The 22,535-nt window shown below is 41.1% G+C and overlaps 1 protein-coding gene across 6 annotated transcripts in view; it reads left to right on the forward strand.

Moving 5' to 3' along the window:
- The window catches only part of ECPAS (Ecm29 proteasome adaptor and scaffold), a 110,365-nt gene that overhangs the window by 59,729 nt on the left and 28,101 nt on the right, over positions 1 to 22,535 (forward strand). For all 6 annotated transcript variants that reach the window (XR_011465034.1, XM_070375116.1, XM_070375117.1 and 3 more), the window contains 19 exons: positions 36 to 85; positions 1,086 to 1,152; positions 1,247 to 1,369; positions 3,741 to 3,844; positions 4,228 to 4,351; positions 5,529 to 5,609; positions 6,608 to 6,833; positions 7,263 to 7,354; positions 10,060 to 10,194; positions 11,011 to 11,173; positions 11,615 to 11,787; positions 13,038 to 13,139; positions 15,515 to 15,638; positions 17,434 to 17,579; positions 17,953 to 18,007; positions 18,948 to 19,062; positions 19,624 to 19,692; positions 20,403 to 20,520; positions 20,805 to 20,972. Coding sequence is in view for 5 of the 6 variants with exons in the window: in XM_070375116.1 (XP_070231217.1) it covers positions 36 to 85; positions 1,086 to 1,152; positions 1,247 to 1,369; positions 3,741 to 3,844; positions 4,228 to 4,351; positions 5,529 to 5,609; positions 6,608 to 6,833; positions 7,263 to 7,354; positions 10,060 to 10,194; positions 11,011 to 11,173; positions 11,615 to 11,787; positions 13,038 to 13,139; positions 15,515 to 15,638; positions 17,434 to 17,579; positions 17,953 to 18,007; positions 18,948 to 19,062; positions 19,624 to 19,692; positions 20,403 to 20,520; positions 20,805 to 20,972 (2,235 nt within the window). In the remaining variant the exon portion in view is untranslated. The remainder of the gene's footprint in view (positions 1 to 35; positions 86 to 1,085; positions 1,153 to 1,246; positions 1,370 to 3,740; positions 3,845 to 4,227; positions 4,352 to 5,528; positions 5,610 to 6,607; positions 6,834 to 7,262; positions 7,355 to 10,059; positions 10,195 to 11,010; positions 11,174 to 11,614; positions 11,788 to 13,037; positions 13,140 to 15,514; positions 15,639 to 17,433; positions 17,580 to 17,952; positions 18,008 to 18,947; positions 19,063 to 19,623; positions 19,693 to 20,402; positions 20,521 to 20,804; positions 20,973 to 22,535) is intronic.

A 22,535-nucleotide genomic window follows, 5' to 3' on the forward strand; every position in this document is an offset into this window, starting at 1 on the left:
TTTGTTTTTTTTTTTTTTTTTTTCTTAATTTCAAGGACCCTAAGCTACTGTCTATGGCATATTCAGCTGTTGGAAAACTCTCCAGGTGAGTAAACTCCTCTTCAGTGAGAGATACCTTGTTGGTAAACTAAGAATTGTGGCATTTAATAATGGATGGACAGTAAATTTGTTATGATTCTGAAAGGAAATTATTTAATGGCCATAGGTTATTTAGAAGGATAATGATGTGAGACGTCTTAATTTATATTTCAAGATATGTTACCGTATTAAATGGCAGTATTGAAATGAGATTTTGAGCTGGATTGTGTCCTAACGTGGTAGTTTTCTTGTACCCTACATAGAGACATTTGATTGATCTTAAGTGTTCTTGTTACGACTTATTACTAGCATTTTAATATCAATAATCAAGGGTTTTTCTAGTGATTCTCTCTTCTGATAGTGTTACAATTCTTGAGTTTCCAAAGGTGGATTTTTTTTTTTTTCTCCTTTGTTTAGTATGGTTTCCTGCACCCACTTCTTCCTGGTTCCCTCTTTCTTCACATATTTCAGAGCAGGGGTGAGAGGAGCAGCATCTTCAGTGGCCCAACCGCTGCCTGCACCCCTGCACAGGTTCTGCATTGGCCTGTGGAAGCTAGGTTGGGCTCTTCTGCACTGTGTAGGGAAGGAGTTTGGGGGCTCAGAAGACAGTCATTTCAGATCAACTGATACAGCACAGCATTGTCAACAGACCTTGTCCTCTGTGTGCTGGCATGCAGTTGACAGAGCTTCTTGTCACCGTAGCCTTAAATAGCATTTAGTCTCATCTCTTTTGTTTATTTCAAAATCAGAAATGTTAACTGAATGCATGGAATATTCTAGTGACACTATCTGGATAACACGTATATTAATCTAGAGTTACTTGGATTAGACAGTAGAATTAAATGTTGACTTTAAAACAATGTTTGGGTCTTTGGGGAGGTAACCAGTGGTGCTCACATGGCGCCCAGAGGTGAAGGTGCAAGTTTAGGAACATGTGTATTTAGTTTTGTTCTTTTCTGCCTTATGGAAATGTTTTATAGTAATGATGGTCTCACGTTCTTTTGCAGTCGAATGCCACATTTATTCACTAAGGATATAGCTCTCGTGCAGCAGCTTTTTGAAGCCCTGTGTAAGGTAGGGAAACACCTGGCAAGTGTGTGCTTTCTGTTGGGATGCTCAGCCGGAAGCTCAACCGTGAAGGGAACACTGTTTTTATCATCTTTCACAGGAAGAGCCCGAGACGCGACTCGCTATTCAAGAAGCATTATCCATGATGGTTGGAGCTTACAGTACTTTGGAAGGCGCACAGCGGACTCTCATGGAGGCACTTGTGGCCTCGTATTTAATAAAGGTAGGTCCAACTGTGTGAACCACAATGGCTGGTAGTGTACACATTTTATATTTTTATGATCAAAATTTGAATTGCTTTTCTTCTTAATAATGAAGAGGAGTATTTGCTTTCCCTTGGACTGTGATTTATGATTTGTTTTTGTTTTTTTTTTTTGCCCCTGTAAAGTCTTTTATTGTCAGTCTTGCCTTTCAAACCAAGGTTTCTAGGCACAAACTAGGCATAGAAAATAGCTGTTTGAATGGAAAACTCTAATGTGATATGTTTTTAATTCTTCGTTATGGGAACATGATTTTAGAGAAGGAGTAGTGATATGCACAGAGGCCTTATGTTTAAAGCCTTCCTTGTTGGAGAACTGTTCTTAATGTCACGTTCTCCTGGTTGGAAGTGTTTTCTTTGAAGTGGTAGCTGAGCCCTACAGTCCCTTGGAGTGGAGCTCTGTAGGTAGCATTGGGGGAGAAGAGCAGAAGGAAAGACAGATTTTATGTATTAAAATGAGTCTGTAGGAAATAAGCCAGTACCATCATACATACTCTTCTTTCTTTTAGTCCTCTTCATCTGCCTGTTGTGGAAGTTTGTAAGAGAATTTTTAATATCTATGCTTATGTACACATAGTGTTAGTCACTTAGTCATGTCCAACTCTTTGTGACCCCATGGACTGTAACCCACCAGGCTCCTCAGTCCATGGGATTCTCCAAGTAAGAATACTGGAGTGGGTTGCCATATCCTTCTTCAGAGGATCTTCCCAACCCAGGGATCAAACCCAGATCTCCCGAATCACAGGCAGACTTTTTACCGTCTGGGCCACCAGGGAAGCCCAGTATACATATACACGTGTATATATGTGATATATAATACACAGTATAAAATTGTATATTATGTATTGCTTTAGTCAGTTTTTTGACCTCTATTTGTAGGAATAGAAAGAGAGGGAGATTAAAGAGGGGAAAATGTCAAATATTGGTGAGATTAATACAATTTGCATCTCACTGAATTTGGCTTCCATATTTATATTGAGAGAATTACTAAAGGTTCAGAAACGTGTCTGGCTTCTGTTGAAACAGAACAGGATAATTATGAACATTCAGGAATCTTATTATATAGAGAGTCCCATTGTTAAATGCTCTTGGTGTCTAGTGTACCTAGTTCATGGTCATATAACATGAGCAAAGTAGTATAGGCTTATTTGGAAGCTCGTTAGAATCAAATACTTAAAACTCTTCATCAGTAACCTCATAAGAAAATGGAATGCTTGTGTAGTGCACATGGGTACTGGTTATACTTAAGCAGATCAAGTCACGTAACAATATTACCAAGTCATAGGTGATTTGGTTTGTTTTCCCAGACTCCATGTCAGGCAGCCAGACTGAGGGCTAAATCATACAGACTAGTCCTTAGTATATTGCCCTGTAAAGGGAATGCTGCAGAGGAAGAACACCTGGATGAATGAGGGAGCACATGTTTCTAAGCACCTCTCATCTCACTTATGTTGTGACTGGAGGATTGACCCAGGGGGAAGGTACATGAGAATAAAGCTTCAGCATCGTTAGACTCTACAGCTGCTTTTTCTGGTTGAACTTTGTATTTATAGATTGCAGTCTCAATCTGTATAAGTTAATTGGTTATAGGTGAAAGTGAAAGTTGCTCAGTCATGTCCGACCATTTGCAACCCCATGGACTATACAGTTCATGAAATTCTTCAGGCCAGAATACTGGAGTGGGTAGCCTTTCCCTTCTCCAGGGGATCTTCCCACCCCAGGGACTGAACTGGATTCTCCTGCATTGCAGGCGGATTCTTTACCAACGGAGCTATCAGGGAAGCCCCAATTGGATATATGAGCTGAGATTTTGCTTTGGAGTCATTTTTAATTTTAGAGCTAACCTGAAAGTGTTGGCGATATTTTACTTTAGATTTGTAGGGACTCCAAGTAGGCTCTGTTTGTGTTCCCTGCAAACTATATGAATTTCACTCATGTGACTGAGAGCTTGAGAGTTGAGGAAACAGAAGTGGTGGCCGGAAACTGCCCCTGTGACCTTGGTCCCATGGTCGGGCTGAGTATGGGCATCTACAGAGAGATTCTCTGATAGCGGTCTTGGTGGGGTTTCCTGCTTTACTTGGAAGATCCCCTTAGGACATAAAAGCACTTTTTAAATAATGCCTTTGTCCAGAGACTTTTAAACAACATGATTAAGGATCTTAACTAAAAAGATTTGTATTTATTTAGATATATTTATTGAAATATCAACTTAAATTTTGATTGTTTACAGTTAAAACTACTTACCTTGACTGGAATGAGTTGTTACTTGAATTTTTTTTTTTTTTTTTAATCTCTGTGTTATGTGTCTGTGTGTGTGTGTTTATGTGTCAAATAGCCTGAAGTTCAAGTTCGACAAGTGGCTGTGAAATTTGCCAGCACGGTGTTTCCCTCAGACCATATTCCTTCCAGATACTTGCTCTTGTTAGCTGCAGGAGACCCGTAAGTTTCAAAGGTGTTGATATGAACTTGGGTTTATTTCAAATTAAGTTGAAAATTGAATAAAATTTATGTTGTTCGTAGCATTAGTCTGTGGAATTTAGAAGCAGTGTATTAGAGTTAAAAATATGGCCCCCTTGACACAGCATGCAGACCTGTAGTCATACCCTGTCTTGTTATTTCCTGTGGGTAAAATTCGAAGATGCAAGCCACATGACTAATGAAAGTTTGAAAAAGAAGTGGTTGCTTCTCAAGTATTTTATGATTCTTTGCATGTAGCCAAGAATATACTTAAGACAGATGCCAGATAAAATTGTTGCTCTTCGTCTTCATATGATCATTCTCCGGTTGGTGAAATTTATTTATCTTTCTTACCTTTTCGGAAGGCGGGAAGAAGTTCACGGAGAGGCACAACGAGTTTTAAGGTGTCTTCCTGGTAGAAACAGGAAAGACAGTGCTTCTAAGCAGATGCCATCTTTCCCAGAAATGGTATACTATATCCAAGAAAAGGTATGGTATTTACTTTCATATTGTTAGTTTGAGTCATATAGTGAATGATGAAAATAAACATACTATTTTTTTTGGTGACACTTTGTAAAATGCTAATCGCTAAATGGTGAACAGTGGTAAAGTTTCTAACAATGTTAATATTTACAATAAGAGGGAGGTACAAGATGAGATAAATAAAAATCTCAAGTGTAATTAATCTGCCCAAATCTAAATTATTTAGTTTCTTTTATGCTCTTCAACATTTTGGCTGTGTTTAAAATTTTTCCCCTTGGCAAGACATGCTTAAAAATATTAATTCTTATTATTTTTGTGTTTATTTTTTAAGTCATGCCATGCAGCCTGTGGGACCAGGGATTGAACCTTGGCCCTCAGCAGTGAGAGCATGGAATCCTAACCACTGGATTGCCAGGGAATTCCCCCAAATATATCTTTTTATTTTTAAGGGCATTATTTAAGGCAGTTTAAATTTAAGAGCACTTTAGGGAGCACTTCAGATTTTTGCCCCCTGTGTCCATGAGAGAACTTCATACCTGCTTTTTGCAAATCTCCTGTTTACTGGTAGATCAGACAGAGGATTGGCAGTCACAACCCAGACCTGCCCGCGTTTTTACATGAATGTTTCTGTAAGTGTGCTGGGGGACAGCTTACTGCCTTCATCTCTGCTGGTGGTCTTCGCTTTTTGCGTAGACAGACATCTTACAGGTGCTGGAGGGCAGTTTGTGCAACCATGGTTCTTTTCCCCATAGCACTGCCATAATTGGGGGCAAAAGGTGCTTTCATGCTAATATTTTTCTTCTACCTTCATTATTAATGAAAATAGCCGGCATTCAGTGCCCTGGTGCGACTGTGTCAGTAGATGCCCGGAGTAGGTTTATTCTTTTAATTTTTACTTCCTACTGTGTCATCTTTGGAGCTTTTTCTTTTTTTCCTTTCTTTTAATTAAAGTGTAGTTAATTTGTAGGTTTCTTCTTTTTTAAGAAGCCAGTCAAAAGGCAACACATCTGTCACTTAGGGTTTGAGGTCTGTGCACAATCAAGCATGAATAATGTAAAAATGTTTGACTAGAAAAAATAGTAGCAGACAATAACATAGCTAGAAATACAGTTATTTTTGAGTCAAGCAAAGGTACATGTGCTTTGTTTTTCAGTAACTGATTTGGGGGGTTTCTTTTTATTAGGCTTCCCATCGAATGAAAACACCAGCCAAGTACATGACTGGGACCACTGTCCTTCCATTTAACCCAGCAGCCTTTGGAGAGGTAGGACCGGGGTATATTTCTCTTTCGCTTTTACAGAACGTTCTTAAAGATAATGTCACAGTCAAAGAGATGTCCGTGAATTTTTTGTGTTCTAGGTAAAAACCCATACAGTGATGTTATTGTTTTATATCAGATTGTTTATTAGGAAAAACAGTGCTTGATAATTGGTGTTGTTTTAGTTCACAGCAGAGTCAAGAAATATATTTATCTCAGTGAGATTCTCTTCATGAGAGACCTAGATACTTTACATTGAATGCTATTGGGAAGTCACAGCAAATTAGATTTGAATTTAAAGCCAACGATATATTGAGGTTATTTGGAGTATCTAGCTTTGGAGGTTGGAAGGTTAGGTTAATTTACCTCATTTACTAAGGAAAATTCTATTGTTTCAGTCATTGGCTTGAGATAAATGGCAAGAGATAATCTTGTTCACGGTGAGTGAGAATACTCACGATGGAATTGCTGCCAGTCCTGTTCTAGCTGTCAAGGAAAAGAGCTTCCAGAGGACTCCTGAGTAGCTAATTTGTATCAGAGGTTTTTAATGATGTCGTAGCTACTCTTCTGTAGATGATTTGAACCCATTTTCTCAAATTCTTATGCCGGTGGAGATTAAATTCAACTGGAGTTCCACAGGAATAGGTCATCGGCCCTGGGTTTCTGCCTAGTGTCTGTCTGTCTCTCTCTCATGAACACACACACATCTCTAAAAAAAATTATTTTCGTTATACCTGTTTTAGACTTTAAAAGTTGAGTGTGCATTTTAACTCCATTAAACTCTATTAAAAAGCACTCTTTGGATTATAAAAGCTGGTTATGTAAAATTATAGTTTTTTCAGTTCACATATTGAGTCATGTTTTCCAGCTACTGTGAGGATTATTGAATAGCTTTGTGAAGGATGGTGGGGGCATCAAAGCTGGGAACTGTCACTTTGAAGAACATCTCCCACCTTGATTTTTTTGAGAAGCTTATCTGGTGTCCTGCTTCCTTCCACCCGTAGATCGTCCTGTACTTGCGCATGTGCCTGGCTCACAGCGCGGGGGTGGTGCCTACCTCTCAGAGTTTAGCTGATATGCAAGACCACGCCCCAGCCATTGGACACTACATACGGACTTTAATGTCAGGCAGCCAGGCGACACCCTCCTCCTCATCTTCCAAGAGTGGGGAAACCAACCCTGTGCAGATCTACATTGGCCTGCTTCAGCAGCTGTTAGCAGGTGTTGGAGGTAGGAGGTCATGATGTCGAGGACGGATACTAAAGCACTTAAGCAAAAATCTTAATTTTAAACTCAGCTGACAATTTTCACCAAAATTATTTTCTCTCCTCTCTCCTATAACCGAACGTGAATCTTTCTTTTCTAAACTTGTCTAATTTCGGCTTTGATACACTATTTCTCTTTGCAGAAAGAAATGCTAACAATAGATAATACATTTTTACTTTGGAAGTGGGAGTGAAGAACAGGGCATCTTTTTATAGACAATAAGGCTGTAAATTTGCTGTATTGAGTCACATACTGTGTTCAGGTTAACGTTTGTTTTGTAAAACTGGGAAATGCCTCCTGAAGATGTAACCTTATGCTTTGAAGGAATTTAGTGATCCCTGTATGTATCACTTTTCTTGAAATTAAAATGCTTCTGAATTCCGTCTTATTTAGGTTTGCCAGTCATGTACTGTCTATTGGAAGCTGTCTCAGTGTATCCAGAAAAGTTGGCCACCAAATTTGTAGACAAAACTGAATGGATAAAGGTATATCCTTTGCCTGTGTGTTTCTTTTTGATTCTCTGTGTTTTAAACTTCAGTGTCATGATTTCGCCTTCCTACCAGGGTTCCTGTGACCTTTTTTGCCTTTAGGTCACTCTGAAAACTCTGATCATCAGACATTTCCTAGGAAGCTTGTAGGTCAGGTGATCTATTGTTTGTGGCAGTGATCTATTTAGGTGAGAGGGGGAGATGAATTGAGAGTCATATAAGTGAAAAAGAATTATTTTTCTGCTTTAAAAATAAAGAAGTAATCATTTTGTATAGTTTAAATAAAACATTATGTAAAACATCTTTCTCTCTCGACTGCCCAGATTCCTTCCACTTCCTGCGTCTTCCTCTCTCACCTGACAGACATATAGGTTATCACTTATTTGTATACAGCGTCCCTTCTAGAGTTTAGTTACACATATATATGCAGATGAGATCAGCATTTTAAATTTTTCTTCCTTTTTTCACATACAGGTGTTACACAATACTTTTTCGCACTGTTTTGTACCTTCTTTCACTTAGCTTTAGAACATGGACTTTTTCCTGCATGACTGTAGAGAGAACATCCTCTTTGTTTTAACAACTTCTTTATTTTCCACTCTATGGCTGTGGAATTATTCTTGGTGTTCAGTCGGTCAGTTGTGTCCAACTCTTTGCGACCTCAAGGACTGCAGCACGCCAGGCTTCCCTGTCCATCTTCCAGAGCTTGCTCAAACTCATGTCCATTGAGTTGGAATTACACTAGATCCTTATTGATGGTCATTTAGGGTACTTCCAGACTGCTGCAATGAACAGTCTGTCATTTTGAATACGAGTGGGTGTATTTTTAGTTGGATTCTGCAGAAACGGAATTGAGGACACATGGATGCAATTTTACTAGACAGCACACATCCTCCATATGAGAAAGTGAAAGCGAAAGTGAAGTCTTGCTCAGTCACGTCTGACTCTTTGTGACACCATGGACTGTAGCCTGCCGTCCATGGGTTACAGGCTCCTCTGTCCATGCGATTTTCCAGGCAAGGGTACTGGAGTGGGGTGCCATTTCCTTCTTCAGGAGATCTTCCCAACCCAAGGACTGAACCCGGGTCTCCTGCGTTGCAGGCAGACGCTTTACCATCTGAGCCATGAGTAGTTCCAATTCAGACTCCACCAACCATGTTGGAGAGTGTTTGGTTCCCATGGTCACACTGAAGGAGTTGCCAGGTTTAGCAAATAAAATGCGGGATACTCAGTTAAATTTGAATTTCAGATGAGTGGAATGAATAATCTGTCTTAGTACAGGTCTGGCTTATGTAGTTCTATGTACCTCTTGTGCTACATAATGCAGTTCTTTTTGGAAGGTACAGTGTGAATTATGGTAAAATGTACAGATTCTTTTAAGTGTGAATGCATGAATGTAATTTACCAAGAGGAGTGAGTTTTGCCCTTTTCTAAAAAAATCTAATCTCATGAAATTGCATCTAGTTCAAAAAGATTTTTTACTCTGTGGAGATTTGCTGATTTTAAAATGATTTTAGACCTTGGCCTTGTAGATCAGGGGTCATTGGCCTGCGGTCTGTGCACCACATCTGTCCTGCCTCCTGTTAGTGTGGCCTGCCAGCTAACACTAGTGTTTACATTTCTTAAGGGTTGAAGGAAGAATCAAAAGATAAGTAAAATTTCCTGACATGTGGAAATGATAGCGTCAATAAAATTGTACTGGAATCCAGCCACACCCGTGTGTTGTGACTGCTTTTATTAACACAGTGGCAGAGTAGAACTGCTGCATCATTTGGCTCTCTGTAGAAAACATGTAAGCCTCTGTTTTAGATCAGCTGTATATTAATTCCACCTGTTTTATATTTTATATCTTTGATGAAAATGCGCATGATATTTTGGTCTACCCTGTGTGTGGTCAGTCATGTCCAACTCTTTGTGACCCTATGGACTGTAGCCCACCAGGCTTCTCTGTTCATAGGGTTCTCCAGGCAAGAACTCTGGAGTGGGCTGTCATACCCTACTCCAGGAGATCTTCATGACTCGGGGATCGAACCCACATCCCTTATGTCTCCTGCTTAGGCAGGTTCTTTAGCACTGGCACTTCCTGCCCCCTCCTGGCCCATGCACAGGCTCTCCAAAGATGAAGGTGCATTTTGAGGCAAGGCACTCCTCTCAGGACAGGATGTGCCTAGCTCAGGCCTTCGGTGACTCTGTTATTCAGAATTGGTAACATTAGAAGTCTGCTGGCCCCTTATCCTGCAGTGACATTCGGGCACATGCAGGTCCCTTTCTTTCTTGAAGAGGAAGAAGTTCCCAAAGAATAGATTGGGGTTGGGGCGGGGCGGGGCGGGGGGTGGTCCTCTGTGCTAAGGACCTAGGGAAGTGCAGGAACTTGCCAGAAGGGAGAATGAGTGCCCTTGTGGTCCAGAGGGCAGGGATGGTGCAAGGGCGCCCCCACGTGGCCAGAGGTGCCACCTGCAACCACGTGTTCTTTCCCATGGGCCACGTCCATCAGATGCCTCAAAGCTAAAATGCTCATTTTCAGAAAGGGAGGGTAGCTGGGCTTTATTTTGTTTTTAAATAATAGGTTGTGTCCTTTTCTCAAAAATACCAGTAACTTGAACATTGTAATGTATCATGTATTCTTTTAACTTTAAACGTTAGAAGTTGTCAGCAGGGAGATGATCCTTTATCATGTACATATTTCTTTCTATTTTGCTCAGAGTCTGATGAATAGCAGTAAAGAAGAGATGCGTGAACTGGCAGCCTTGTTTTATTCCGTGGTAGTATCTACAGTGTCGGGAAATGAGCTGAAGTCAATGATAGAACAGCTGATAAAGACTACGAAGGACAATCATGTATGTGATCAGTTTTGCCTTTATCTTTGTGTGTGTGTGTGTGTGTGTGTGTGTGTGAAATAGAGGTTTTACAAAAGCATCTAATATATTTTTTCTATGTTCTCATTTGTAAAATGAATGCATAAATTGCTTGCTTTTAAGATGGTAAAGGTGAAATGAGATAGATAGCACATGGATCCAGTCAGTCCAGTCGACAAGTTTGCGTGCCCTGTGTCTCACAGGCACGGTTTTCGGTGCTACGACGAGAATGGGGAGTAGATACACGAGAAGCTCTAGTAGTACTTGGTGCTCAGAAATGCTGGTTCCTTTTTTCTTCCCCATCTCCTGTCACCTCTCTTTGTACCTGTCCCATCAGGAAACACTGTTGAAGTCATGTGCTTTCAAATATTCTATTGCCTGCCGTGTTTGGAGGTTTTTGCAATTAGAAATAGGCTCTAGTTCGTTGTATTTTGTTGGCAGTAGGGGAAAAATCATGCTTGGAAATTATGATGGCATAGTTATGTAAGTGTTATAAGGGAGAAGAAAGCATGTGTGCTTATCAGAGAGCATTGAGGGAGTCACCTCACCAGAATTGAAGTATGGGATTAGGGAATCCAAATATAAACTCAACTTCTCAGAATTCTCTGTGTTTGAAACTCTAGGTTTCTCTTGTTCGCTAGCTGATTTATTAACATCCCATGGAGCCTCCCATGATCACTTTATTCTTTGGCCTTGTGTTTTATGGGGGAGATGACTGTGATAAACACAGTTATTGCAGTGCATTCACACACGTGTGAGAGGGAGACAAGACATATGCTGTTGTGTTGTTAAATCCAGAGCCCGGAGATACAGCACGGATCCTTGCTTGCACTGGGATTCACAGTAGGAAGATATTTGGCTAAGAAGAAAATGAAAATGGCAGAGCAGCCAAACGTGGAGACACATGCTGATTTCCTGCCCGAACAAGAGGAGCTCATTCAGAGTGCCACAGAAACTATTGGTAATTAACGTGTTTATGCTGATGTGGATGTCAGCATAAACAGGTTACAAGATTTTGAATGAGGTTAAAATTTATTGTAACATTTTAATTTCTTTTTATAGTATTGCACTCTAAACACGCAAGCTTTTTCACAAAATCTTGATGTTAAATAAATTCTGTTTTTAATAACACTGAAGGTATTCCCATTTTTCCATATATTTTTTCTATTTGTTTCTGTTTAACAGAGGTGATTCCATTATGGGAAAAAATTTAAATGTCAAAAAAGGACCCCACTCTGTGGTGTTTTATTACTAAAGAAATGATAACAAATTATCAACTAGAATATATTGTAGACTTTGATTTTTATTTGCTGTCTTTAAGAAAATCTCAATTACGTCTCTGGTTGCTTTGTATTCCAAGGGTGATAAAGTATAATTCTCTTCTGTGTAAATGTGTTCACAGGCTCATTTTTGGATAGTACCTCCCCTCTCTTGGCGATTGCTGCCTGTACAGCCCTGGGGGAAATTGGCAGAAATGGTCCCCTCCCAGTCCCCAGTGAGGGGTCGGGCTTTACCAAGCTGCATCTTGTGGAAAGCCTGCTAAACAGAATACCCTCCAGTAAAGAAACAAATAAGGCATGTCTCTTACTTTTACCCTTCTCTTCTAAAAACTGTTTAACTTTGAGTTGTGGGTGATTTGTATATAGCCTTGATATGTGTGCCCTTTTGACTCAGTTACTCCAATTAAGGCCCATAACTTGTTAAGATTTGGGTAAAGATTAAATGCATCAAGTTTATTCTTCTGTCATGCAAAAGGTAGGTAATAAAGTGTTAAATAGTTATATGATTTTTATAATTTCAGACCAGATCTAAATCTTAGCCTCCTTATAACCAGGTGGGTTTTAATAAGTTTGGGCATTAGTAAGCAGTGTGAGTCATCTCTGAGGAAAAGGACCTTGGAATGTGAATGTGAAAGTCACTCAGTCGTGTCTGACTCTGCAACCCCATGGACTGTAGCCCACCAGGCTCCTCTGTCCATGGGATTCTCCAGGCCAGAATACGGGAATGGGTTGCCATTTCCTTCTCCAGGGCATCTTCCCAACTAAGGGATCGAACCCAGGTCTCCTACATTTTGGGCAGTTTCTTCACTGTCTGAGCTACCAGGGAAGCCCAGAGGATCTTTATAGTATTTTAATTTTAGATAAAAACCTTCACAGACTTTAAAATTTTTCTTTGGAATAAGAGTACCTCAGTGTTGAAATGTAAGATGATTTAATGAACAGAAAAACTCAGTTTACTACAAGTTTAATAAATATGTAATCTTATTCTCAATCTAGCTATTTTTTAAAACTTACCGAGAAGATCGCAATGTAATTTTTATTGGCTGCTATTAGCTAGTCATTACCATCCAAGCATATGCTGAGTGCTTCACATGCTTTTGTTAACTGAATCCTCAGGCCTAGTGGAGTAGGTATGCTTGTCATCTCTGTTTTCCCAGAGGAGGAAAATTCAGAAAAGTGAAGTAACTTGCCTGAGGTCACACAGCCTCAAAGGCTACTAAAAATGGTCTAGCTGTGACCTGATCTTAGGTTCTTCTGGGCCCAGAGTCTACATTTATAACTGTTCTGGTTTGTAGGGTACTGAGCTAAAGACTGTGCTTCCTTCTTTTGTAGTGGTGGACCCTTAATAAACTTAGTTTCGTGTCTTTCAACCTCCAGTGTATTATATACATAATTCTGTAAAATTGAATGCTTAAAAAAAAAACACTGATGCATTTAGTTAGACAGACTCCTCCACCCTACCTTCTCATTTTTCTCCCAGAAGACTTTTTCTGGGGCCAAGTTGTTATATAGTTCATTAAAAAAAAAATTTCTCTGTTCTTCCAGATGAAAGAAAGAGCTATCCAAACACTGGGGTATTTTCCAGTTGGCGATGGAGATTTTCCTCACCAGAAGCTCCTCTTGCAAGGTCTGATGGATTCTGTGGAGGTATTTATATTGCTATCTGATTGTTAAGTCATTCAGACAAAAGGCATTTTTTTATTGTTGGAATTTTGCATGTTGTGAGGTTTTAAAATGAGACTTTTATTCATTCATTCACCAAGTGCTTACTGAGTACCAGCTGTGGGCTGTGCTAGACATCGCATTGATTGAGTCACCTGTGCGGGGAAGTCCCTATCTCATGATTTGTTCTGTAAAGTGTGGTGCAGGGTGAGTAGAAGGGGAAATACACCCAGTCAGCTGGCTGTGGGGAGTAGGTGCTGGTGTTCTGGTTGCTCTTGAGTCTGATGTCTTCTAGATAAACGTCCAGTGTGGTGGAGAAGACCTCCAAGTAGACAGCTGCTAGCCAGTGTGATCAGTGACTCAACACAATTGGCCCCAATCAGGCTTCGGTTCTTTTCACTTACTCACATTTTTCTTCACCGGCCTCTTTGTCTGTCTTTGTTCTGAGCTTCTGAAAGACCCTTATTTACTTCTTCTTTCTCAGGTTGTTGCTGTACCTCTTTGGAAAACTCCCCTGGCCCTTCACACGAGGGTAGATTCGTTAGTTCTCTGTGCTTTCTTGCCTCTCCATATTTTTCTTCACATTTATCACAGTTTCTAATTGCCCACTAGACTGAAGGCAGAGTTTGTTTTGTAACCCTGCAGCCCATAAAACTGGGGCCAGGCGGTGTGATTGGTAGAGTCTCGATGAAGTATTTTTGAGGTGAAATTTTTTGACAAGAAATTAAACTCATGTCAGATTCTCCCTGGATATCACTGACATTGTAATCTCTTGGGGAAAAGTTTGTGATGTCTGGTTTCTCATCCTTTTTCTTTTTTTAAATCTGTGATATAGATGGGTTTCTTCCAGTTTTATATAAATAAATGGTTTGTCTCGATTCTTAACTTGCTACTGAGGACATTATAAGAGTTTAGAAATTTAGAAATATGAACAGCTTGAAATATGCTGGAGAGAGTAAAGGATTTAAAAAAAAAAGAGCAAGAACCAGAAGCAAAATATCTTCACAGTCAGCTAGGACAGAGTTCTAAAGGTTTTTTGTGGTTGTTTTTTCTTTTGACTTTTTATTATGGAAAATTTCAGACATGCACCAAAGTAGAGAGAATAATAATGTAATGATCTCTATTCAGCCACTCTTTATTTCTAGAATAGTTAAAAGTCTACATATCATCTTCACAGATGGAGTTAGGGAGTTTTGTTTTTGTTTGTAGTGCCAACTACATTGTATTAACATGTGAACGTGTAAAAACAGGCATATAAAATGAACCCCTATTATGAGATCCTCTGTGCTGAGATAGCTTTTCTCAGCTTAGAGTTGCCAAGAGAAGCTTTTGACCAGGAAGGCTGTAAGACCAAAGCCCTTGGGTCATTCTTCCTCAGAGAAGGAGGCGTGAGGTGTCAGCACCTGATGCCTTACAAGCCTAAAGCCCTTGGCTGGTAGAGCATGTGTCTGTGTGTCTGTGAGTCTCAGTCGTTTCTGACTCTTCACGGCCCTGTGTGTGTGTGTGTGTGTGTGTGTGAGTGTGAGTGAGTCTCTTAGTTGTTTCTGACTCTTCGCAGCCTCGAGGTGTGTGTGTGTCTGTCTGTTAGTCTCTCAGTTGTTCTGACTCTCTGTGGCCCCGAGAACTGTAGCCCACCAGGCTCCTCTGTCCATTGCAGGCAAAAGTACTGAAGTGGGTTGCCATTCCCTTCTCCAGGGGATCTTCCCAATCCAGGGATCTAATCCGGGTCCCCTGCACTGCAGGCAGATTCTTTACCGACTGAGCTACCAGGGAAGCCCTGACAACCATTTGAGAGGATCTTGCAGATGTCATGTAATTTAAGTGTACAGAGAGGAGATGTCTGTCAGTGATAAAGGCCAATGTTATTGTACAATTACTACCAATCAGGTGTCTACTAGTCGCCGTTTGTACATTAACCTTGTTTAATCCCTATGGCCTGAATGAGGTGGGTGATGGTATTATTTATACTCATGTTACAAACGACGTTGAGGCTCAGAGTTTAGTGCTGTTAAACTTAACTGATGAGAGACAGAATTTCCCTCGAGATGTGTATGGCTTTGCAGTCTGTCCCTTCTCCCCAAGTGAATGATTCCAGTCTTCCAAAGATTAAAAATCGCTTATTGGTTCTCTGCTTAGGTGAAAAGTGCAACGTGGACTTGGGAAAAGATCCTCAAGTCCTTCTTGGGCGCTCTGTTCCCTCACCCTGCCCCACTTTCCAACTGTCCTGTTAGAGCGTTCCAGGCAAGAGTGGAAACAAACAAAGCACGCTGAGAAACAAGACCAGTAAGCGGCCTTTTTATGGAAATGGATGTTTTTAAAATGTTCCCTCTGACCCCTGGCTTCTGTCCCCTTCATTGCAGGCCAAGCAAATAGAACTGCAGTTCACCATCGGTGAAGCCATCACCAGTGCCGCGACAGGGACTAGTTCTGTGGCTGCCCGGGATGCCTGGCTGGTGACCGAGGAGGAGTATACGCCCCCCGCCGGTACCTTGTAGTCAATTGATGCGTTTATTCCCACCACGTAACTCTCTTCTGTTCTTGTTACCACCTCTGAAGCCAGAGGAAAAAATATATACGTTCCATTTTTTTTTTTTGACTCTTTTTCCAATAATCGTATATGTCTTCTGAGTTCGGCTCAGTCAAGAAAGATAGCTGGTTAAAGGAGACGGAGCACAAAATGAGCAAGAACTTTCTTTAGTCCTCTGGCAAGGAGGCCAAGGAGTTAGCTGTCGATTCCCTTCAAACCTGTGCTCTGTCCATGAGGATTCCTTGGGGTGTTTAGCCAGTGTCAGAGGTCAAGGCCTAGCAATCTCCCAAGTTTTGTGTGCCCCGATTCTTTTTTTTTTTTTTGTAATTTTCCTTTTTAATTGATTTTTTAATTGGATGAAAACTGCTTTATAATGTTGTGTTGGTTTCTGCTGTTTAGGAATGCAAATCAGCCATAATTAGACATACATCCCTCCCTCTGGAGCCTTACTGCCCTCCCGCATCCTACCCCCTGCATCAGTAATATTATTTATTTTTTCTTGGCTGTGCTGGGTCTTTGTTGCTGCGTGTGGACTTTTCTCTAGTTGGTGGCAAGCAGGGGCTCTTCTCTAGTTGCAGTGTTGGGCTTCTCAGTGTGGTGGCTTCTCTTGTGTGGAACACAGGCTCTAGGGTCCTTGGGCTTCAGGAGTCGGGGCATGTGGGCTCCAGAGCACAGGCTCAGTAAGGCTCCTGGGCTTAATTGCTCCTTGACAAGTGGAATCTTCTCAGACCAGGGGGTTGAACCTGTGTCTCCTGCATTGGCAAGCAGATTGTTTACCCCCAGGGAAGCCCACCCCTGATTCGTTATCACACAGTGCCAATCATGCTGCAGGTACGTCTCTCCACTGAGTTGCTCTGGCTTTTAGTGACTGTGTAGGTGAAGGAATGTGCACTTTCTGACTGCACGTTACAGATAGAGTGACTTCACATCTCCTGTATGCTGTGAACATCCTCCGGGCACAGGATGGCTGTCCATAGCCAGAGGTCCCGCTGAGGCTGATCCTGCCAGCCTCAGTAGTGCTGAGCTTGGGGAGCTCTGGAGGGATAGGGAAGGAGAACAGCGGTGTAGTAGCTGGAGGAGGAAGGCGAGGGTAATAGAGGTTGGTTTTCGTGTTAGTTTTTAGGTGGGAGATGGGAAGGATACGGCAGAGAAAGAAAAATTGCTGACACCAGAGAAAATGGGGATCATGAAAATTAAGGCAAAATTAACACAACATTGTAAATTAACTATACCCCAATAAAAATTTAAAAACAAAAAAACCCATTTATTTTAAAAACTTAATGTGCAGTTAAGGTTCAAAAGTGAATATGAAGGAAGGGAAATAACTTTTTTCTCCTGCAGTCATGATTTAAATGAGTAAAATTACATTAATCATACGGATATTAAAAAAATTAAGATAGTGTCTTAGACAAGTTTTTTTCGGTTCAGAGCATAATGAAGAGGAAGGCGCAGAGGTTTTCCACACCCTCCACCACTGCATATGCCTAACCTCCCCCATGTTGGTGATAATTTTTCATTCTAGGAAACTAGGGGTGTCTGAGTACCTTTGAAAGGTTATTTAGTTTATGCTGGGTTCTGAAGTGAATGATTATCAGTTCCTTCAGCAATTTATTTAAGCACCTTATTTGTTTAGATATTAATATGTTGTAGGATTGTTCTGTTGAGTAAATGTTGATTAACATTTGATATTTTTTTCAGAAGCTCTGTTCAGTTATTTTAATTTGCTTCTTGTCATTCTTTTCTTTCCCCTAGGAGCCAAAGTTAATGATGTGGTCCCCTGGGTGCTGGATGTGATTTTAAATAAACACATCGTCAGTCCCAACCCACATGTGAGGCAAGCAGCGTGCATCTGGCTCCTTTCCCTTGTGAGGAAGCTCAGTACCCACAGTGAAGTGAAGGTAGGCCATCTCCAAGCGCGATGCAGCTCTGCTGCAGGCTGTTTATGAAATATTTATAATAGGTGTCGGAGGGAAATGTATGGGGTAAGGGCCGTTAACCAGTAACAGATACTGTGAAGTAAGCTACACGTGAAGGAATGAAGGCTGATCCCTGGTGTATATGCACTGGAGGATGATTCTTAACCTGAAGGGGTAAAGCCAGAGGAAGTGGGGGGACGGGGAGGTTTGGACTGTGTGAGTGGACTGCTGTCAGTGGTACAGCCTTCAGGTAGCTTGGCCACCTTCACAGGTGGTGTGGACCCCGAGAGCAAGATTCTCAGTCTCGCAAGGGGGTAGAGTTTCAGTGTTCTGAATGTCTCTTTTCTTATTTCAGTCTCATCTTAAAGAAATCCAGAGTGCATTTGTTTCTGTTCTGTCAGAAAATGATGGTAAGTTATTGGTAAATATTTGATTTCCAAACTTCTTTAAACTTGTATTGTAAATTTTGAAAAATCTAGATTATGACCATAAGAGAAGGCTACAGGAAACTTGATTCTTACGTACTTATTCATTGTGTGTGTTAATTGCTCTGCTGTGTCCAACTTTTTGCAACCCCATGTACTGTAGCCTGCCAAGCTCCCCTGCTCATGGTATTCTCCAGGCGAGAATACTGGAGTGGGTTGCCATGCCCTCCTCCAAGGTATTTTCCTGACTCAGGGATCAAACCCACATCCCTTGCATCTCTTATGTCTCCTGCATTGGCAGGCAGGTTCTTTACTATAGCGCCACCTGAGAAGCCCATCCATTTTATTCATTAATGAATCATTTATTCGTTAGATCAGTTTTGCATTTGAAAGTGGAGCCGAGGCTATCTTTAACGTTCGTAGCTTCTACTAATAATAGCTTTCTCCTACTTAGGATTCATTTTTTCCCTTTGTGATTTAAGCTAGGAGAGGGTGCAAATATATGTGTTAGATATTTAAATAGTAGCTTTGTTTTATAAATTGTTTTAAACATGTGATATAATATTGAGCTTTCATTTAAAAATTACCCGTGGGTTCTCCTGAAATGGATTACGTCTCGTGTGTGCACCTTGCATCCGCTGACCGTTGGTCACTGCGCACTGCCCACTGAGGCCCAGCAGGGTTGGCTTGATTTGTGAGTTGGATATTGTGTGAATGCAGTTCTCATTTAAGGGACTTGGCTGGTGTCCTGTCCACTCAGATGATTTAATACATTTTTTTAACAAAATAGGTTGATGGTGTTTTCATATCTTTGCTTTGATATCATTTTTGGTTAATGTTATAGGTTTATTAAAGTTTTTTTCACTTGATGGCTGGAGAACAAATTTTTCTTAAAAGAATATTGTTTTGTCTGACTTTTGTGTAGAACTGAGCCAGGATGTTGCCTCAAAAGGCCTTGGGTTGGTGTATGAATTGGGCAATGAACAAGACCAACAGGAATTGGTTTCCACTCTTGTAGAAACACTGATGACTGGCAAAAGGTACAGTGAACTTGGAAACTTCAGATTTGAACACGCAGGGCAAGCTTTGTACATACCAAGAATACGCAGTGAAAGAAGGGAAGTTCAGCTTTTGGTTTTCCTGTTTATTAAGCCTTTTCTAAATTGCAAGTCGTCACCTGCTACGCTGTGGACAGCAGTTTAATTATCCAGTGTATACTGTGTAGAAAGTAAACTCAATTACTATTTACAAACATGCCAATAACTCAGGCTTTGAAAACTGAATGATCTCGGGACAGGTAAAGCATTGGATTACAGAAGTACCATAATTATGATTGGCTAAATGGAAATGAAGACAGGAAAGAGGACTTGCATATCCCGCACAGTCTGATCTGTGAAGAGAATCTATTTGTTCTTCCTAGACTTTATTTTACAGAATTCTCAGGCTAATGGGAAGGGCGAGTTGGCTTTTACATCTTGCTCACTGTAGATACTTAATAAGGAGTTGATTTTATCAGTTTACAGCTGAAATGTTTACATTAGTTGAATGGCAGTATGAAAATTTTGAGGCTCATGTAAATTCTTGCTGTTGTTTTCGTTTAGAGCTAAACATGAAGTTTCCGGAGAGACAGTGGTGTTTCAGGGAGGAAGCCTTGGCAAAACCCCTGATGGGTAAGTGTGCCAAATCCACCCATCATTGGAGACGCCTTCTGTCCAGTGGAGAGGACGCTCACCAAGTTGATTTCCAGCTTTGTGGGAAGTGTGTGTTAGCGGAAGAAGACCCTTCAAAGAAAAAGCATAGGTTTTTAGATTCAGTTTCCTGGAAACCAGACTGAGATGGAACTCTGTGTGCTGGAATTGATTGAAGGGGACCCCGGGGTCCTCACCTGGGGAGTAAGGGGGCAGGACGCGGCCAGGAGCCAAGAAGGAGCTGAACTGCTGCCCACATTTACGAGGTCCTGACCCATCAAGGAGCCCAGGACTGGACTGGGAGGGCGATTCAAAAAAGTTCTTATCACTCTAGCTTAGAAAAGACGTAAGGAAGACAGAAGTTGTCTTTAGACGGCTCTGTCAGGATCCACAGACTTTGGTGCACAGTGTACTGAAGGATTATCGCTGCCTCAGAGGTGACGAGGGCTCCACCCGCACGGGCATCGTGTGTACCTTAGGTCATTCACCAGCTGTTGTTGAGAACTGAATTAGGCGACTTCTTAGTTTCTCTTCACCCTGGTTCTCTGCCTATGTGGTAAAGAGATAACTCAATATTGGAAATTTAGTGAAAATGTAATTTTAAAATGTCTAGTAATATTGGTAGTGTAATTTTTGTTAGACTGGAGGTAGAGAAATACATTACTGTGTACTTTTTGGTTCTTGTTTTCAAGCCAGGGCCTCTCTACTTATAAGGAGCTCTGTTCTCTGGCAAGTGATCTTAGTCAGCCGGATCTGGTGTATAAATTTATGAATCTAGCCAACCATCATGCGATGTGGAACTCGAGGAAGGTAAGTGGCTGTTTCCCAACAGTTTTATTTTTTTTTCTTCCCTTCAAATCAAACCTGCCTCACTGGCAGACGGTGACAATTGATAACGCAGTGTTTTGTACACGTCTGTGGTGAGAGAGCTCCGTCCCACCCCAGAGCTGGTATAGTGTTGATACTGGACACTTGGTAAATCAGGATGTCTTCAGGGACAAGGCTAGGAGGGGAACTTGTGTGGTATTTAATGTGTTAATATTTTATTGCAATAGGTGTGTCTGAGCCACTTCACCTTGCTACTGTCTTTTTAGGGTGCTGCTTTTGGTTTTAATGTAATTGCTACCAGAGCTGGAGAACAGCTGGCTCCTTTCCTGCCTCAGCTAGTTCCGCGTCTTTATCGTTACCAGTTTGATCCCAACCTTGGCATTCGACAGGCCATGACAAGTATTTGGAACGCACTGGTCACTGACAAGTCAATGGCAAGTATCTGTGAACGCTTGTCCCAGGTTACAGGCGGGGTGTAAACCCAGGCTTACCTTCCTTTCTCCTCTGTACACCTGTTTGTTTAAACAAATAGACTTTCTTTCATCTTTTTGCTTTCTTCCTCCTTTCAAGGTACCAAAGATGCTCATGGCAACATTTACTGAAACCTCAGAAATAGAAGTAATGACATGTCTAGTGGGTGGATGGCGGAGGAACTGGCGGTGTACCCACACCACTGGAAGCTGTGTCGATAGCACTGATGCGGTGGAGAACGGGGTGGACGAGGAAGCAGGCAGTTACCGTGTTTGGCTGCTGCTTGTATTCTCTGGCATTGTTAGATACTAGGATTTCTCGGGACTTGCCTCTGAGTACCTTTTTCTCTCTCCACTTTCTCCTTTGAGATGAGCTCTCAGGTCCAGGGCTTGTAAATGTCACCTTGATTGTGATCGTTCCCAGTCTTAATCTTCTGACCCAGGCACGACTTATGTTCCTGACTTGTATTGCTGTATCTCACTGCCTGCTTGACATTGTCACTTGGATGTCATTTCAAGATATGTTAGACATAACACGTTCAGAACAGGACTTAAGAAAAACGGCCTTCCCTTGGGATTTCCCCGGAGGTCCAGTGGTTAAGACACTGTGCTGCCACTGCAGGGGATGCGGGTTTGATCCCTGTTCTGGGAACCAAGATCCCACATGCCACGTGGCCCAAGAAAAACCATCACAGCCTTCCCTCTCTCTTCTTCTATGTCCATTTCCCCAAGCTGCAAAACTGGGCAGCATCTTGGCTGTTGTCTGTCTCATCCCACCCTCAGTTGAATCTAGGAGCAAATTCTGTTCATTCTTCTTCCAAGGTATTTCTTTCTTTCTTTTCTTTTTTTTTTTTTTTTTTTTGACTTCACAGTGTGGTTTGCAGGCTCTTAGCTCCCTGACCGGGAATCGAACCTGAGCCTGTGGCAGTGAAAGCACTGAGTCTTAACCACTGGACTGCCATGGAATTCCCTGCAAAATGTTTCTTGAATCTACTCTCTTTTTTTCCTAGTTCTTCCCTAATGAATACATTGTCATCTTTTCTATTTGCCCTCCTTCATTGACTTACCAGCAGTAAAAGTGATTTTTAAAAGTGCAAATTGGATTGTGTTTTGGGTTGAGATCCTTTGGTGGCTTCCTAGATCACTTTATTTTTTATTGATTTATCTTTTCAAGCAGATACTATTTTATTTTAGCTGCTGTTTTTCCAAGGATGGGAGTAGGTCAGAGCATTCCATGTGAAAAACATGAAAATATCATGCGTTGAATGATATAGTTTCCTTCTGTTATTGATTATTAATGTATTATTATTTATTATTATTCCATTATGATCAAACACATTTTGTATGATTTCAATCCTTTTAAATGTTTTGAAACATTTCATGACCTTGCAAATAGTGACCCTGGAGAATGTTCCATGTATACTTCAGAAGAATTTGCAGTCTGCTGTTATTGAAAAGAAAATGTTCCATAAACGTCTGTTGGATCTAGGTAGTTTATCATGCTGTTGATCTCCTGTCTAGTTGTTC

The sequence above is a fragment of the Bos mutus genome, chromosome 8 (assembly GCF_027580195.1).
Source record: "Bos mutus isolate GX-2022 chromosome 8, NWIPB_WYAK_1.1, whole genome shotgun sequence".
NCBI lineage: Eukaryota > Metazoa > Chordata > Mammalia > Artiodactyla > Bovidae > Bos > Bos mutus.